The 18704-nt window shown below is 35.7% G+C and overlaps 1 protein-coding gene across 4 annotated transcripts in view; it reads right to left on the reverse strand.

The window, feature by feature from the left end:
* LOC127481902 (dystrophin) overlaps positions 1-18704 on the reverse strand; it is a 481077-nt gene that overhangs the window by 292062 nt on the left and 170311 nt on the right. For all 4 annotated transcript variants that reach the window (XM_051811717.1, XM_051811718.1, XM_051811719.1 and 1 more), the window contains exon 2: positions 12740-12801. In XM_051811717.1, the coding sequence (XP_051667677.1) occupies positions 12740-12801 (62 nt within the window). The remainder of the gene's footprint in view (positions 1-12739; positions 12802-18704) is intronic.

An 18704-nucleotide genomic window follows, 5' to 3' on the forward strand; every position in this document is an offset into this window, starting at 1 on the left:
GAGCTTGATAGCAAGGGGCAAACCCACACCAGCAAAAAACTGCTGTTGGCCTTTGAGGTGATTTGTTTGTCTCAGAAACACACTGTCTGGTGGAAACCAATGACAACTTGGTAAAATCATGGCAAGGTGAAAGAGGAAATATTTGACTTAGAGACCCATTGGATCCCTAGAGCAGAGATCACCAAAATAAGGACTAGATGGGGCAGATCACATTTGGAGAGGAGATCACAGGTGGAGACAACCTCCAAGGTGAAAAGCTACATATGTAGAGCCTGGTCCAGTCTGGTAGGGGTGTTCGGTCAAAGGCTGGACTTAATGATCTTGAATGTCTTTTCCAACCTTAGTGATTCTATGGTTTCTTATAGAAAGAGTCAGGTAAGAATATAAACCCTAATTTATCCTGAGTGAATAAGTGAATAATCAGTACAGGTAGCACAGACCAACCCAATTCCTTGCTGACTTAAGTAGAAATTAAAAGCTTACAAAACATCAAAAGAAACACATACTGAGTCTTTCCCATAGGCAAAAATATTAGAAGAAACTGGTTGAATGCTGCTTCAGTATTCAAAGCACGAGATGAGATGGCAAACATCATATCTGATAAGCTTATGTAAAGAGATTGTGATACACCTTGATAAGTGCATTCACTTCTTTAGAGTTCCTTTTTCATCTTCTTTTCAGCATGGCTCCTGTTCCAGACCTTAAATACTATCATGTGGATTCAATTTGTCTTCATTCTTCTATGACAACACCAGTTTTGAATGCATATTTGTCAGAATTATAGAAAACTTTACTGTCTACAAGTCTTGTATATTGCCCATAACTTAGTCAAGAATTGCTTTTCCTCTTGCTGTGCACTCTGACTAGTTGCTTTAAGAATTGCCTCCTTACAATATCTGAAAAATTAGGGCTTATATCTTATGCAAACACAGCATTTAAAACTTCTAAGAGACAGTGACTGAAATTTCTCAGTGCATCCTGTCTGAACTTTAGTACTTTAGAGTCATTGCTATCAGGGTGGCAATATTCCCTCTTTTTAAGTATGGACTTTGAACATTTCATGCAGTAGTTGAATACAACCCTGTAATAGAACCCTGTTTCTACCAGTGTGATAAACTATGTTTACACATAAACTAGGTTGCTTATACCTGATTGCAGTATGTGTCTCATGTCTGACTTCCTTTTACCAAATGCTAGGTGTGCTTTTTATATGACTTTTTTTCCCAAAGAAAACTAGTCCTTGACTTAATATGACAATTAGTATATGATTGATGACTACAAAGAAAAGAAACAAAATCACCACATTTGAAAATTGCCATAATAATTTGGTTTTTTCAATCCAGCACACAGTAACTTTGTTCTAAGATCATAAAACATACAGAATATACATAGCCTTTTTCATGCACAGACAAAGCCATATAGATTGATTTGTTCTGAGGTCAAAGGCTAGGGGAAAAAAAAAGAATAGTCTCATTTAATATGCTTTTTATAAGTGTGCTTACCTGTGTCTTGGTCAATACTTAAAATTTTCAATAGAATTCCAACTGGAATTACAAGGTAATTCTCAAGAAGTAATGTCAGGGTTTGTTTGTTGGGTCGTTTGGGGTTTTTTGTTTGTTTCTTTTTTAAATGGAAAGGATCTTATTGCTACCAATAACTTAGGATTCAGAGTAAAATTATACATATATATATATTTATATATATATTTTTAACTGTACCATTGTACCAGACTGAACAGAAGAAATTACTTGTTTTGTCCTTTTGCCTGAAATCTTAGTTTCAATACAACCAATCCTAAGTACTTGAACACACTAAAAGCATCCTATTTTTAAGTCAGCAATATATGCTCTCACACTAATATCACCAGGAAGCAAATGTGATGGGCTTAAACTGGCAAATCAATCAAACACACTATGAAAAGCAGATAGAAAAGAAAAATGGCTATTCTGTGTAATAACACCTGTCATGTAGATTGTTGAAAAAAGTGGAAGTATTAGCAAAGTCACTGACATGAGTATCAATATTTAATAAGTCTGGGATACAAAAACAGGGGAAAAAAGATCTATAAGTCAGACAGCCTTTCCAGAGTAGAAAAAAACCAAGGTTTTTTTTGGTTTTTTTTAAACAACTTATTCTCTAAGCAAAGACTTAATAGCAAGACTTAATAGGGTGTCTATGTCAATTTTGCCACTGCTGTTGAGAAATAACTGCAGCTATCATGTGCATGGTGACAGCTTTTTCCCTTCAGAACTCCCAAATGTAAGATCAGAGAAAGAATAGAGGAAAGGATTAGCAAAAAGCGTACATATACTTGAAGTGTTGGTCCAGAAACACCCCAAAGATCTGATGAAGCCAATTCATATGTAAAAGGCAGATATGAAAGATCTTGTGCAAATATTGTTATTTGCAACCCTATAAAAACAAGGTTATTATTTCTTAGTAATGCCCTTTTACCATAGGACCATCTTTCATAATGTAACTTTTCCTGTCTTCATGGTACAGTAGAACTTAAAATACAGGCACATAGTTTAAAGAAATTAACCTCAATAGAAGTTGCATTTGATACAAGGGTTAAATTATGTCCATCAGCAGAACCTTTGAAGGAACTAAAAGTCTCTGCACACAGTACAGATATATCAAAGCATAATAAAGAAAGCGATAAACAAAAAACAGAACTGGGGTGGGTCAGCTCATCATCACCAACTCTAACAGATCAACATCCAAAAATGCAGTCTGTAACATGGACACCGTGTACCCAGAACTGAATGCTTTGGGGGTTGGAGGTTTGTCTTTGTTTTGGGTTCTTTGGGATTTTTTTTTTCCCCTCTAAGTCATGCTTTTTAAAAAAAAAACATTTTATGCATTTAAACACATGAGAGGAAAGGCCAAACTTCCTCATGTCAAAGAGAGACTATAGAAAAAAAGGATTTATGTCTGAGAGGCACAAAACACCCCCACTGCCTCAGACAGAGGGAGGTTTAAGAATGGTACACAGCAGCAGGGGAGGGCAGTAGCCCACTGGAGGTCCTACCCAAGGGGTGCAGGTGTGCAGCTGGGCTGGTGACAAGCCTGACTTTCAACCTCACCGACAAACATGACATGACACTGATACAAGGAGATGTGCTGGATCTGTTTAAGTGATGTAAAAAGCTTAAGAGAGGTGCACCAGTCCTAAATGTACAAGCTTGCACCTTCTCTTTTCCCGTCTCCATTGAAACCGAGAGATGTGATTAATTGTTTTTAGGTAGGGAGAATGGTCAATACGATTTGCTTGAGCTTCAGTGTTTCCAAAAGAGGGCATTCAGATAAATGGGGACCATAGCTCAAAAATTTCTTTTTCTCCTGGTTTTATTTTTGAACTTTCAAAGTATAATGTAAATCCACTAAATTCTTGTTTGTCTCTATGAAGAGTTCTGCTTTGGAGTTTCTGAAGATGATTAGATGTAATCATAATGAATTCTGAGCACGGAAATGATGATGTCTACTGCCAGCAACAATCATGCAAATTTGTAAATGTTTACAAATTTGCAAGCTAGACATATGCACCACTGAGACCAATATTGTAGTGCTATATTTAGCTTGTTCCTATTCCCCTCTCAAGACACACACACAATAATAACTTCAAGCGAACAATTTTATTTAGTTGGGTTTTTTTTTATACTGAAAGTGCAATGACAAAATATGACAGTTTGAATAGAAGTCTCAGAGATGCAAGGCCAAATATGAGAAGAAAAAGGTGAAAGAGCTCAATGAACATAATTCAACTATTTTTTCCAGTGTAAAACATATTAGAAATGAAAGTCCAGTGCCCTCTATTGCCAACAGTAGTCATTACTTTGCTTACTTGGCATGTCTAATCTGAGGGAAGCCCTTGTTATTCTACAAGAAGAGGCTATAAAAACAAGAATGTGAAGACAAATTATTTTAATATAATAAAAATGCATATATTTTAGTCTTCCTAATTTTACTAATTCACTCTGAAATTCAGATTAAAGTCTGAAATACTGTATCATCTTAGAAGCATTCAAAATGCAGTCTGTATTCATTGAGACATTTGTAACAGTAAAAGTGTTTTCTCATGCAGATGCTCATTGTTTAAGACAATATGCCTGTGTTAGAAGGGAAGTCATTTTCATGGAAAACATTTTAAGCCTTAAAATTTGATTTGGAAAAGTAACATAATCTTTGCACATGCAATCAAAAGATACTGAGAACATGACAGTCTTTAGTGACCATACTGCAGCAGTGACAGCTCTAATTCTCTCTGGTGGGGATTTCCTTGGAGGGCTGCTGCACACAGGGGCAGGATGGCTGTGGTGCAAGGCAGTTCTGGTGGAGGCAGATTCCATTTTCCCAGAAGAAAGGAAAAGCTGCCCCTGACCTGTAGCTAGTTTTGAATTTATGCCCGCTAAAGGTAAAGCAGAGAAGACATGTCACTGCTTGTACAGCCAAGGCAGCAGACAGAAGTGAGTCTCACTTGCAAGCAAAAGGTCTTCTGAGATGCACAGCCAGCAGCCACAGCTCCACCAAAATATGCAGATAATTAGGTGGAAGGAAAAGTTTCGCTTTTCATCAAAGTGAAAATTAATCTGCTCTCTAAGAGCTGTCTTGTTAAACTGCAGTCATTCAAACATTTTTGAGGAAAAGAGCCCACAACAGGCAAAGTTGTAAAGTCTCCTGGTAATGGGAGAATGTTCTGGAGAAAAAACATTAGAAAATCTCTTCTCTTCATGCACAAAGAATAAACCTTTACTCGAAAAAAAATTAAAATGCAACCAAAATCAATATAGAGACAATCCTTTTTTTGCTAACAGCAAATATCTATCTTTGTGACTTTGAAGCACAACAAAACACAATTTTTGTCCTTTCTAGGTTTTCAGTGAAAGGTTTTTTCCTGTACTGACAGTTTTCCAGGCATCTCCACCTCTGTGATGGCCACAGTGGGTCATGAGGTTCACATTTCTAATGTTACCAAGAACAGGAAAAACAGAGAAGACTGCCTTCTTAAACACTACTTTGCTTTTCTTGTGCAGTACTGTGACACCACACAACTTCTGGTGTTCCTTGCTTTTACAGCAAATGTAACAGGATAAAATCTCTATCTGCAGTTCAGGCCTCTACATTGGGCAGAATTAAATATTTGTAAACAATAATTTGATTGTTTAGGGAGACGTTTCCTAAGTATTTTACCAACAATAAGCTGAAAAATTGCTTCATAAACAAAAGATAAAAAGTCTTCAAGTTTGTAAATTTAAAAGCTTTCATGCAGGGTTGATGCTACGTGCAAAATTCAATGCATAAGGATGTTTGTGCCTGTTTCTGCTCATAGTAATGATCTGTTCACTTTTTTTTGGTCATACAAAAAAATCTATAAAAATATATTAATAGATAATACAATTCCTAGAATGAAAATTCTGAGTTAAATAAATAGCAACTTTACCTTAAAAAGCACAGTGAAAATAATTTTTAAGTTATTTTTTATTCCAGAGGAAATTTATTTGAAACATAATAAATATTCACACAGCAAGAATCCCATTTTGGAGCACCATAAAAAATGGTGCAGAATATGGAGACCTAATAGGTTATTTACTGTATATCAATGCAAATAATTCCGAGCATGTGTATTGTCTGATATTTCTTTATGTATTCTGCAGATATCCAAAAAAAAGAAAAAAAATCTCTTAACACTTAACAGTGCAAATGTGTTTTGTACACCAGGTTTAAACATCATTTGGCTTCAAAAGCTTTTGCTTTAATGATACAGAATAGACATGATGGGCCTTTGGTGTGCTCTTGCAAGACGTATTATAAAAAGGTTATTGGCACAAGAAAGTCTGGTATTTTAAAACAGTATGTATCCCAAGGGTAGTGTTGATCACATAGAGCTGGAAAGCAAACTATTAATCTTCAATGAGAGTTCTGGTTATTTGCCACACTGTAGCAGAGAAAAGTCGTTTGGCTCCCACATTAGGAAGCTGTTCTTTCTCATCACTTTTGCTGTAGCACTTAGAAGGCTGGCAACAGACACACCAAACAGAATAATTAGGTGTTTAGGATGGATAAATACCAACAGCGCTGTCTAACCAACAGCAAATAATACCAACCATATTTTTTTTTCAGATGTATCAAAAATTATAAAATTTTAAATCTATCTGGTTTTCTGAAAGTTTTCTTTCAGAAAAAAATAAAAATCTGACACTGCTCCAAAGGTATTATCAATGTCTAATTAATGAATTCATCTAGCATCTACTATATTCACTTATAACAAGGAACTATTAAAAATTTGATAAGGGTTTTACCACAGACACGATTTCAAAATTTCCCTAGCAGTCCATCTTTTGTTTGCCCTGGAATCAATGTTCTTACATGTGATACCTGATCGTCCTTGATGTTTATCTCCAATTAGTGTTCCTTAGATGAATAGAGAACAATTTTTTCTCTAGTGAAATTCAGCAGAAGTCTAATAATCTAATGGCACCATGGAGCTCAGCAAACTTTTACTTACTTGGTTTCTCCAACAGGCTTTTGTGCAGACACTAAATCTGACACTAAAGCATGGTGCTTTAGCCACAGCTATCAGAATGAATTTTTCTGAATTTGTCTACAATGACATCAAAGTTTTGTCCTGCAAACCAGTGCTGATGTACTCTCTGGAATTCAATTCTAAAGCTGAAATCCTACAACACCAGCACATCCTACTGATAGCTTTTATTACATGAAATAGATCTTTTCTGGTCTTGTAGACATGCATATGCAACTACTGTTCTGATTTTAGAAAATACAGCACACTAGCAGACATCAGTGAAGCTTAAGCACACTGATCAGAACCTCTATGTACAGGATTTAGTTCCAATTTTCCTACCAGTCACCAACTGTCTTCATTTGACTTACAGGTTAGCAGTCAAGAAAGCAGTTTGGAGAGAGCTCATATTGAACATTTTAATCTGTGTTTTTGTGATTTGCTGCCAACCTCCATCCCTCCCCTCAGCTCCTTTTCTTGATTATTAACTGTTGTCCAGAAATATGGTTAAAGACGTAGATTATTCATGTAGATTAAACACAAAAATCTTAAAGAAATTTGACAAATGAGATTATTACTATCTTCTCCACAAAACTTCAACAGATTACGCCCCTCCCAGAGTCTGCACACTTTGAAATCGCATTTTCCTGAGGGGCTTTTTAAATTTATTTTAATTTGAAGTAACTGTGAGTGATAGCGTGGAAAAGTGAGCATGTAAGCAAATGCAGCACTGCAAATTCCTCTATCAGATGCCAGACTTATGGTTGTGCAGTCTCTATGGACCTCAACTATTTTGACATATTTCCTCAAAAGACAAGTAAACTATTCATTTGTGTCAGTCGTTCCTTTTGTCTGACATGCAGAAGGCACATAAGTTACAATTGCAAGAGACTACTAAAGTGAATGGGAGTCTTGAATAACCTCAGGTTGTCCATGAACTCCAAAAGACGGAAGGAACTGTGACCATCACCACACCTCCCATCATAAAAACCACATACAAACCCTGAGTAATTATGCTATTTTAACTGCTACATAGTTTGACTAAAGCTATAAGCAAGGCCTTTTGTGTGTACCCTTTATTCTTGCATATACCAGTTGACCGAACAATTTAGCTGCTATTTAAAACAATTCCATTAGTAAAAATTGTTATTCTACTAGCTACAAATATTTTAAATGAGGCTTTCAACCTTACTCCCTTTGGCACAGGTTTCATCATTGCTATGTTTCTTCACATGATCACACAAAAATGGAATCTAACTCCATATTTACCACACAAACAACTACTCTCTAATATTTCCACCTGCCCATAATATTTCCATCTGCCATTTTTCACCACTTAAATTCTCTATTAAAAGGATAACTACTGAATGAACTTTGCTTTGCATAAAGCCAAGTAATGCAATAATTGGTATCCTGACATCTGTTTTTATATTTTGCCTTTTTCAATAACAACAGGAAGGAAACCAAAGCATGAGGTAGAGGGACCATAAAACATTACCAAATTTTCCCCCCCAAAATCTACCATGCTTTATTTTCTGACTCTTGCTTCTACCTGATTGGAGATTAATAATTAGAGTGTTTACATGAAAAAGTGTACTGTCATATATAATCTTTTCTTTGACTATGCTGTGGAATTTTCTATTCTTTTGTAGCAGAAACAAAGACAACCTATTTAAAACTCTGAATTTACAAGCAATTTTATGAACAACTGTTTTTTATATCATAGATTAAAATTTTGAAAGCTCCTTTACAAATTACCATTCTTTTATGAACACTTACATGTTAAGCTTTGACCTCAAGCTATCCATAAGGATATAACCTAAAATTCAAGCTGCCAAAACTTACAATGATTAGCTGATGGCCTTCTCTCTACTCACAACAGATATTTCTACTGTTGGCATTAAAATTGTCAGTACTTTGAGACACTCTCTCCTTAATGAGGGAACAAAACAAATTGTGAATATTTCCTTAGTCATAGGAATTTACTCTTTCCTTTCTGGGTGCAGTGTTGCTCTTTTTTTTTCCTTTTGTGCTGGAATTTTCAGGTTTTCATTGCAAAATTAATTGGCATATACAAGCTCTTTTATACATGCAAGTATATTTCCATCTTCAGTAGCACTTTCTGTTTTGAAGCCTATTATGCAACAAACAATAAAAAATTTTTAACCAGTGAAGAGTATAAACTCATTTACAATGGGGTACAGGCACTGTTAACATAATTGTGGCTGTTTCAAAGTTCCAGCAGAGAGCTGCTACACTTGAGGGACTGTGATATATTTACATTCTCCAAAAACACGTAGTTCAAGATTTCAGTTATATCAAATTTTAAAAGTTGATATCTGAGCAAAAAATATCATAGCCAGGACTAGATGTATCTCCTGTGACAGCTCAAATTACAGTACTATTATTAAAAACTAGGTTACAATACCTTCCTTTGCTATCATTATGTGCACCCTGCAGAATTTCATTATTTTATAAATAAACTTCTTCTGAGGACAGAGAAAAGCTCTTTATTAATAAAATGATATTAAAGTATTATGTTCCACATTTTAAAAATTGTTTTGCAACTTATTGCCTGCCATTTAGATGGTAAACTAAGAAGGTATCACTAAACAAAGTCATACACCATGTCTAGGATTAGAACGGGGAAAACACAAAGGTCTCTTGGATTACCTTCTCCCATTTCTCCTACATTTTAAATTAACTAAAAGTTTTATCTCACAAATATTGAAAGCCAACTTTTGGCTTTCCTACTGAAATGTTGATGATTTGCTTATAGATGAGTTGCATACTCTAATCTTCAAAGCACAGATTTTCTGCATAATCCATTTTCTGGCTAGTAACAAAAGTAAGAATTAGACAGAAACCTGCTCTTTCAAGAAGCTGTAAGAGGGACCTTACAGCAAAATGTATTTTCCTCAGTTTTTCCATTTAGAGCACTCCACTCAACCTGCTAAAAAAAAAAGTCTAGAGAGACACAGCATCACCCATGGCAATTGTAATCTTGCTGAGAGTTCTGGATTTCCCTAGCAGATTTCACATTCTTGGTGGCACTGCAAAGGTTTCCAGGTTCTGAATATCACAGACAGAAAACTTTCAAGATGATGTGGTTGAAAGTTTTTTATGGATTTCGTGTTAGGAACTTGACTCCACAGCTGAGAGGTAGCAGAGTTCACTGCTAAACTCAAGGCATCTGAGTCAGAAGTAGCTACACGTGATCCAACTAAAATGTCACTGTGTGCATGGCCAGAAGAAGGAATAGTACTTCTCTCCAGGCCTGTGATTTGAACAATAGTTTTCCTTTTCCCACACACGTAAAAAATATTATGTGGGTTCTTAAGTTATGCTGGTGATACATAAATTAGAAAGCATTATTTTTATTTGCACCACAAGTCATGTGAAACAACTTGCAAATCTGAGTGTTTTGAAAGCTTACTCTGAGAATAAATGCACTGAGACACAAGTGCTCTAGACACTAAATTTTTAGGAAAGTTATGCAGGTCTTTGGGAGGCAATGCACTACAGATGCAACACAAATGAAGATTTAGAACATTTAGAACTAAGCTTTTATTTTGACTGTATAAATACATGATTTTTTAGCTACGGAGGGTGGTGGACGTGTGAGAATTGTCTAACACAATTTCACTCAGCCCTAAATATTTTATAGTTAATTAATGATCTGGATTTCAGTATTCACAAATAAGAGAAATGAGTGATGTAATAAATTCTTCTATCTTAATTCCAACACCATAGGCTAATCCACTCAAGACCTCTAGAACTACATAGGAGTGAATAAAAGCTAATTCTACAATGAAAGTAATTAATTTAGCACTTTTACAAAGCTGGCAATGATGAGAAATCACTAACAAGGAGTTGCCTGTTAACTGAAATCAATTCCACATCTAGAAACAGAGATGGATTTGAACCACTGAAAACAAGTCAGCAGAAGAAGAGGGATAAATTTTAAATTTCACATGGAGATCCACTTTCATGTTTTGAAGACCACCTCTCTGAAAACATCTTGATCATTAGAAGAGGGAGAAACACTGTCCTGGGACAGCATACAGCTCTTAACTGTGTTCATTCCTATTACAGCAGGACCTCTTAAAACCCTAGAAAGAAATAAAGCCTGCACAGTGTGTGACTACACTGAAGGCAGGGCACCACACAGGCAGCCAGACAACAGGTATTACTAAACTCACCAGAAATACATGATTTCCAATCAGACCAAGTATGCTGGTGTTATCTGTAACAGTTTTGTAGGACAAGAGTAATTTCTCCAAGATTTAAAGATCAAGAGCTTTTTGATTGATTGATTGTTGAAATAAGATGATTTTGTCCAAAACACAGGTGATGCTTGAGGTAAAGAAACTCTTGAAGCATAGTGTTTAGGAGGTTTTCTTCAGAGTCCAAATGAAATAGAGGGAAATTACTATTTCTCCAGTATGTTTAGGAATGCATTTTCACATGCAACTAAAAGTACTATGTATAAAACTCAAGTAAAAAGTAGCTAAAACACCATTACTGTACATTTCACTGAATTAGAATTGGAGAAAAGGCCTCTAGATCATTCAGATGATCGAGTCAAGCCTACCATTAAAAGCATCTGCTGATGGTCATATTTTCTAAACCCTATATAATTCTTCAGCAACTTGGTCCAAGTTTCTTTGTAATTGCAAGCTTTTCTATTCCATAAAACAATCATTTCTGAGAAAACAATGCTCTAGGAACATGACATTTTCTTTAGATATAGGAGCAACAGTTACTCTTCATTTTCCATAACTATTTCTGTGACCATAACAAGGCCTAACTGGTAACACATTTCAAATTAGGTTGTATCAGATGACTGGTGCTGGGGCTATTTTTTTCATTTATGGAACACTAAGATTATAAATTACTCAAGCTAAAAATCTCGCTATTGTCAAGTAAAAGAAAATAATTACATCTTTCACCTTCTCTAAAACACTTCCATTATCAGAGCCATAAAAAAGTTGCTTTTTTTTCTTTTTTTGCAATGGTATCCTGTTGCTGATTCATTTTGTTTGTGATTCAAAACACTTCCCAGAGCTCTTCTTTGCTTTATTATTGCCAGCCCAACTATCCCCACTTCTGTATGCATATGTTTTACTGCTGTCCTAAATATAATACTTCACAGTTGTCTTGTAATTCATCAATCAGTTTGAGACCATTTGTTCAAGACCGTATTTCATCCTGATCCAATCCTCCAAATTGCTGGATGTCTCTGCTATAAAGATGCTGAGCACAAATATGTGCTGTCTAAATCACTTGAATAGCTATTAGAAAATGTTCTAGACCATGGAAAAGCCCTGTGGGACTGCCTGTTGGACTAAACCACTGCTGAGCATGTTTTTCAACATTATAGTGGTTGTATTTAGATTATTTTACTCCTCTTTTTTAATGCATAGAATCAAATGGGACACAATTAAAAGCCGGATTAAGCAAAAGATATATCACAGCTACTATTTCATTGTTGCCTATTACCAGATAAAATGATAAATCGTGGGATTGATTTGTTTTATTACTGGCAAATACAGTTGAATAATTATCCTCCAGGAATTTTAAAAAAAAGTTTCATCAAATTAATAGTATAAGTTAAATTTTTCCTGTGTGTTAAAGATAAAATGCTTGCATACTGCCAGAAGGGCATGCTTTAAATAAATCAGTTATTTTGTCTTTTTCCCCCCCCCCAGTACATTTATAATCTTTACCATTCTCAAAAATAACTATTTCAAAACATATTATAATTGACTTTCATAATTTGGTAACTGGATCACACCTCTTATCTTTAACCTTTCTCCTCTGCAATTCATCTAGTTTTATTAAACTTGTAATTGCAATCAGAAACAAGAAAAGACAAGGCTAAAGAGGAAAATCCTCTGCATATTAGGGACATAACAAAGGACCCCAACAAACAGTAATACATATGCATCACTTTTTTGAGAAAAGGCAAATACATTGAGGTAGAGAACATTCTGAAAGAAGGATGGCTTATTACATTTCAACCTCTACCAAAATCAAAGGAATAAAACTTGGACATTTTTTCTAATAAGTCAGTCAACTGCCTTCACCAATACCTGACACTTTTAAATGTTATGTTGAAAATTAAGCCTCAACAGAGGAATATTTGGAGTTTCTTTTTGTTTCTTTTAAAGATACAAAAGATATTTTGGTCAGTAAATACATAAATAAATAAATTACCTTAGCAAACTGTGCATTTATCCATTTTGTGAAAGTTTTCTTTTGAACATCTTCCCGTTCATCTGCCAGAAAAAAAGTAAAGCACTTCATTAGATTTATTCAACAAAATAGTACAATATTACTGATGAATGTTTCAGTCTTGGTTTGTTGTAAAGCTACTGATGATACTTCAAACACCTTCAGGGCACCTTTTTGGATCTATTCTGTCCTTGCCAATTACATCAACATATTTTGAAAGTCTATAGGTCCCCTTCATTCAGACCCTTCATGGTCTATATCCCTAGTTCATCTGACCCATCCTGTGGTGTCTTTCCTTCCAAAAGAGAACATATTGCAGTAGGACCTGAAATATCCCATTCTAAATTTTAATTTAATACAGGTATGAAAAAAACCAAACATGTGATCCAATGGTTTCGGCATCAGGACACTCTTCTACAGAACTTTTGGAAAAGTCCTTGAAACAACAACTTTATATGCACCTTATCAAACTGCTTGAGGAGGCCTTCTGGACCAGCATAATAGTTCTCCATTGGCAGCCATACCTTATGTCTTTTCTGACTTGCAACTATTTACCTGTCAAAAATTGTTATATATTTTCCCTCCAGTGGAGAAAGAAAAAAAATACCTACACTTGTTCAGCCATACACAAAATTCTTCCTCAGTTCTTTAATACGAAAACTTTGTAGATGGAGATGATTATCTTAGGCCTTGGTTATATATAAGTTACAAGTACAGTCTTGATGCTGAATGGATCTGGACAAACAAAGGTATAATCCTGATGTATATTATAGAGTTTGGAAAAGAAAGATGCTTTCAAACTAATGCTTTTCATAAGCATTTGCTCAAAAAGAACTATTAGGCATCATTCCTGAAATACAAAGAACAGACCTCTTTCTTTGACAAAACAAAATCAACCAAACTAGAATTAAAGGGCATATATGGAAAAGGGTGCAGAATGCTTATACTAAAATAAAGTTCACTCAATGCAGCCTTTTGATTTGCAGTAAAATTCTCCACACTTCTTAAATAAAAAGGGACATTAAATTCCCATCTGAAATGGTCAGCAATTAATAATGTTAATGGATACAGATGAATTTGAAAGGCAGGTATGGATGAGCTACATGAGAAATGCACAGCATTAATAATGTACTTTGCTTTCCCTCCCTCCACCCTTCCAAGAAGCCATGACAAGACAAATCTATCTTTTTTTCCTTAAAACCTCAACTCAGTAGCACTTTAAAAATATCCTTCCTCAAGAATGTTTTCCCGTCTCAAAGATACAATATACTCATGAACAAAATACTAGAGTTTGCAAAGTTTCTATTTCATTATAAAGAACTACTGTATATGAAGGAGCATATTCTAATTGCGTTCAGATGATCCCGAGTGAAAAGCTTGACAATACAATAGTAAAACTGGAAACTTCCCTTAGAAAACATGCATTATAATCATTCTGCCAATAATGTGAGTATTTGCTACAATAAACTCTTTAGAGTTCTACTACTGTTTACACGAAATAATGCTGCTCCCTGCTTCATCCTTTGGCTGAAAGCGGTACTTGAATAGTTAGAAACTCATCTAAACAGCATGTGAAGGAGATGCATGCTTTTGGTAATACATGATGCTAAAGCTGTCAAAAATTTTATTTTTCCCCACAACTAACTCCTCCCTCTTTGTTGACTGTTAGTAACTTGTTTATTATTTGACTTTTGTCTCATTCCAGCCATGTGCAGTACACAGAAGGTGAGAGAAGGAGGATGCATTTTGTTGGAGGAAGATACATATTCAATTTGATGTTGTATTATAAACTTCTTCAGCAACTTCATATACAATATTACATATAAATAGCTATTTCTGTTTAATCATCTCTGCTAAAACTGCCAAATGCAACCTTAAAGTAGGGTCGAAGAACAATATGTGGTATTTAGCAGGGAAATGGAAAGAGGCAAAAATGTCTCTTTCAAACTGTTCAGACTTCTGTTTTTCCACCTCAGGCAGCTGTAATAGCATATTTAGTAACAGAGTGGGTTTCTTTGGGTTTTTGTTTGTTTGGTTGGTTGTTTTTTTCACAAAGATATATGCAAGTACTTTAACTAGTAGGCACCAATTAATTCCTGTCCACTGAGCTAATAAAAAACTGTGTGTCCTGAGAAAAACGAGAGTCAAACCCACAATTTGAATGTCTGAAACTTCTTCAAAGTTCAGCCGATGCTCTTCTACCTTTGTAAACACAAATCTGTTCCACTGCTGTTATTTTTATCCAGAGATCATTGCAAGCACTTTTATCTCTAGATGCTTGCTCTGACAAGTTATACCACAGCAATTTGTTAGTGACAGCGTCCTAACCTAAAAAAGAATCAATCTTTTGCTTATGCATGGCATGATTTCCCCATTGTAAACATGATTTTTTTTAAAAAAAGGATGTTCTCCTAACCCAGATTTATGGATTGAATGCTAGATGTGCATGCTGAATGACATTTGTCTAGGTGCTGCAGAAATGTGCCAAGAACATTCATCTGCCACTTTCATAATGCTGTGTTTATAAGAGCTCCTTCAGCAGTGAGCCAATGAATGTCCTTGCAGGTGTTTTTATTGTGAGCCAATAAGAATAATCAAATGGCTAGGCAGGTAATTCCTTCACCTGTTCAAGTGTAATAGAGTATGTTTATTTCTTTTCTTTCAAGCTGAAAGAATTGCAAAACAGTGTACTGTCTCTCTTAGGGTTCAATCTAAACATGAAACACTGCATGGACTCCCAATTCCTTTATTGCACTAATAATGTGATCTCTTCCCACAGCAGAAATGCTTTTCTCAAAATGATGAAATAAGGGACACTGAGTGAAATAGGATTAAGCTCCTCTCTATAGGTTGTCAACTCAGAAAATTGATGCTCTGAGCTCTATAGAAAACCTTCCAGAAAACAGAGATACCGACCATTGAGATTTACCTGATTTTCATGCCCTACAGCCTGTAGTACCACTGAAGAGATCTTGTTTTAATCAGAACACATTCACAAATGGTTCTGATATCTGGTAGGATGAACATCCAGATTTGCAACTGTTAATGCGAACCTCTCAGATTAGCTAACTGCACATTTTGCTTTAGAAGTATTATTCCAGGTTAGGCCTCATAAGAAATTATGGTCAGGAAAGAAAGTGCAGTATTTATGAAGCTAATCATCTGATAAAGGACAGTTCTGAGATTTAACCAGGTGGAAAAGGCAATAGAGACAAATGGTACTCTGAAGAATGCTTAGGAACAATCAGGATTCAACAGAACTAAGATGCTATTATTAATGGTAAATGGTCACCTTACAACTTTCCTAAATACTTAACAACTCATGTTTGCAACCTACCACTCCAATGTGATTCCCTTCTATTTTCCACAAGAAACCCCCTAACATTATGTTGTCAACTCTTAGTAAACTACACTTATTACTACACTTATTTTCCCAGTCTCCACTCCCGCAAATAACACCAAACATATTAAATAAAAAATGGCATTAGAAAAAAAACTATTTCAAATATCTGCTATGTTTTAGATACTATTCTGAAAACTTAAAGGAGCACTAACAAGTCATTAAAAAGTAATACTTTCAAACAATTTGAGCTGACAAATACCAAGCAGATTGTAAAATAAACCAAGGTTCAGAAACACACACTATACATGTCACTATATCATTCCATTTGTATGATAAAAGCCACTCTGCCACAGAAAACACGTAGCAGGGAGAAGGAAATTTGCACACTTTGGTGCATCCTTCCCTGTTTTTTAGAGGATCTTCATCCTCTCTTACTCTTGACACACCCAAATTAGTATTCCTTTCACAGACTCAGAGAATAGCCAAGGCCATAAGGGACCTCCAGTTCAACCCCCCAGTCAAGGAGGGTCATTTGGAGCAGATGTCCAGGACCATGTATGGTTTTTATTATCTCCAAGGATTGAGATTTGATGGTCTCTCTTCTTACAGATTGCAAAATCAAGACTGCATCTTCTGCTTTCCACAGATCTGGGTAGTGGTTTATGACACAAGTGGCTTAGGAAATTCTCCTCTAGAGTAAGTATAGACCATTTTTGAAAATTAGAAGACATTCAAAAATGTTTACTGGTACACGAGGGGTACAGGAAATAAGCCATATCCTCAGATTACAAAGTTTAATTTTAAATAAACAACAAAAACCCCATTGTTATTAAGGTGTCAAAAAAGATGTGACATAATGTGTGTAGAGTATTTGAATCACTGCAGAGACAGACAGTGATAGAAAGCTCAGCTGCGTGACAGAAGATTTTATGCAGCCTTCAACAAGCAGTTCCATCACAGGTGGAAACATAAGCAGGAAAGAAGGGGATTTATCTTATTTTGTTACCCAGTGTTGCTCTGAGCTGGGTTAAACAATAATTGAATAGCTATATTTTGTCTACCAGGAACTATGAGCAAATAAGAGAAAAAAAAAATTCTCATATACCGCTGAAAACTTTGAAACAATGGTGTTAAGGCAGGTGTCAATTCCCTCATTCGTGGCAACCGCAGGTTCATTGAAACACTGCACTTTAGAGAATAAAACCATCAAAATTGTTATTTGATTTTCTAGAAGCCAAACAATGCAGATTGAGAAAAGGTCAGGGTTTTCTTCGGTGAGTGGGAGTGAGTACCAGGAATGGTGGGAACACTAGGAACAAAAGAGGCCACAGACAGTCACATTATTGATACTCTGGCTCCATCGACTCACTATTCTTAGAGATTTCCAGCACATTGTTACAATACTCTGCCAGTAACTACAACTGCTGAGAAATGTTCCCTTCCCATTCTTGCTTATCTGAGGGGGAAAAAAGAAATCAATGCAAGAGAATGACTGAATTATATTTGAGTGGACTAGCTTTGATTTTTAGTCATTGAGGTCATCCAAGACATTCACAAGTTGACAGGAAATACAATAGACTGCTTTGACAGACAGCCAATGAATTTAAGTCTATTGCTCATGTAAGGCAATATGTAACATACAGTTCTTTGTCCATCTTCTTTAAATACACTGATGAGCAGTGTGTTGCCTTAATCTGAATATTGTTAAAACTCCTTGTTCCCTGTGCTACCCCTTGAGACTTTACTGTGGCACCAGAGTCAAATCATCATAATCAGACCATCTCAGGCTTTTCAAAATACTGATGAAGCTATTCAGAAGCTCAGCAGAAATGGGACTCAGAACCCTCATTAATATAGATTTTTTTAAAAAAAGTACAACTAAATCCTCTGAGAAATAGTATACCAAAATTTTTGAGATACATTTGGTAAGATTTAAGGCAAATGTAGGAAATGAGCAGGTGTATCACTAACCAAAAAGACCTAATATCAACTCTGCTCCCCTCCATCTCCTTCAAATACAGGAACTCAGAGAGAGGGGGTCCATTCAGTGCTCAGGGGATAAATAAGAGGATGGCTGTAAGACCCAATCTACAAGAGTTCTACTGATAGACTGGTGTAGCAGATTGAACTACTGAACTACCTGGCTTAGACTGAACCCCAGGCTGAGAAAACCTTTTACTTTTCTCATTTCATTATTTTAGTTGGAATTATTCTCTCATTATAAACATTTAAGGGAAACTACTTCCTGACTTTTCTTCTTTTTTAAATTTTTTACGGCATTGCAAGTGTTTATATAAGGTCTCAGTCTTCTGACTTAACTTTGATTAATTAGCTATTTAGGGAAAAAACTATAGAGTGCTTTTCAGGGCCAGTATGGATGTCATGTGTAGAAAAGCAGTAGAAGCAGCACAAAGGGTAGAGAACACAACAGAGTGCCAGCCTGGAACAGAAGGAAAGATAAAAAAAAGAAAACAACAACAAACAACCAAACAAACAGAAAGATGACGAAGCGGTGGGGTGGAAGAGAGAAAGGGAAGTAAACACCTGCCTTGGGGGGGGGAGGGAAGACATATGGAAAAGTAGGAGTGGGATGGGAAAAGGTAG

The sequence above is a fragment of the Manacus candei genome, unplaced genomic scaffold, assembly GCF_025592945.1.
Source record: "Manacus candei isolate 608988 ecotype Guabito, Panama unplaced genomic scaffold, ASM2559294v1 h1tg000083l, whole genome shotgun sequence".
In the NCBI taxonomy this organism is placed as follows: Eukaryota; Metazoa; Chordata; class Aves; order Passeriformes; family Pipridae; genus Manacus; species Manacus candei.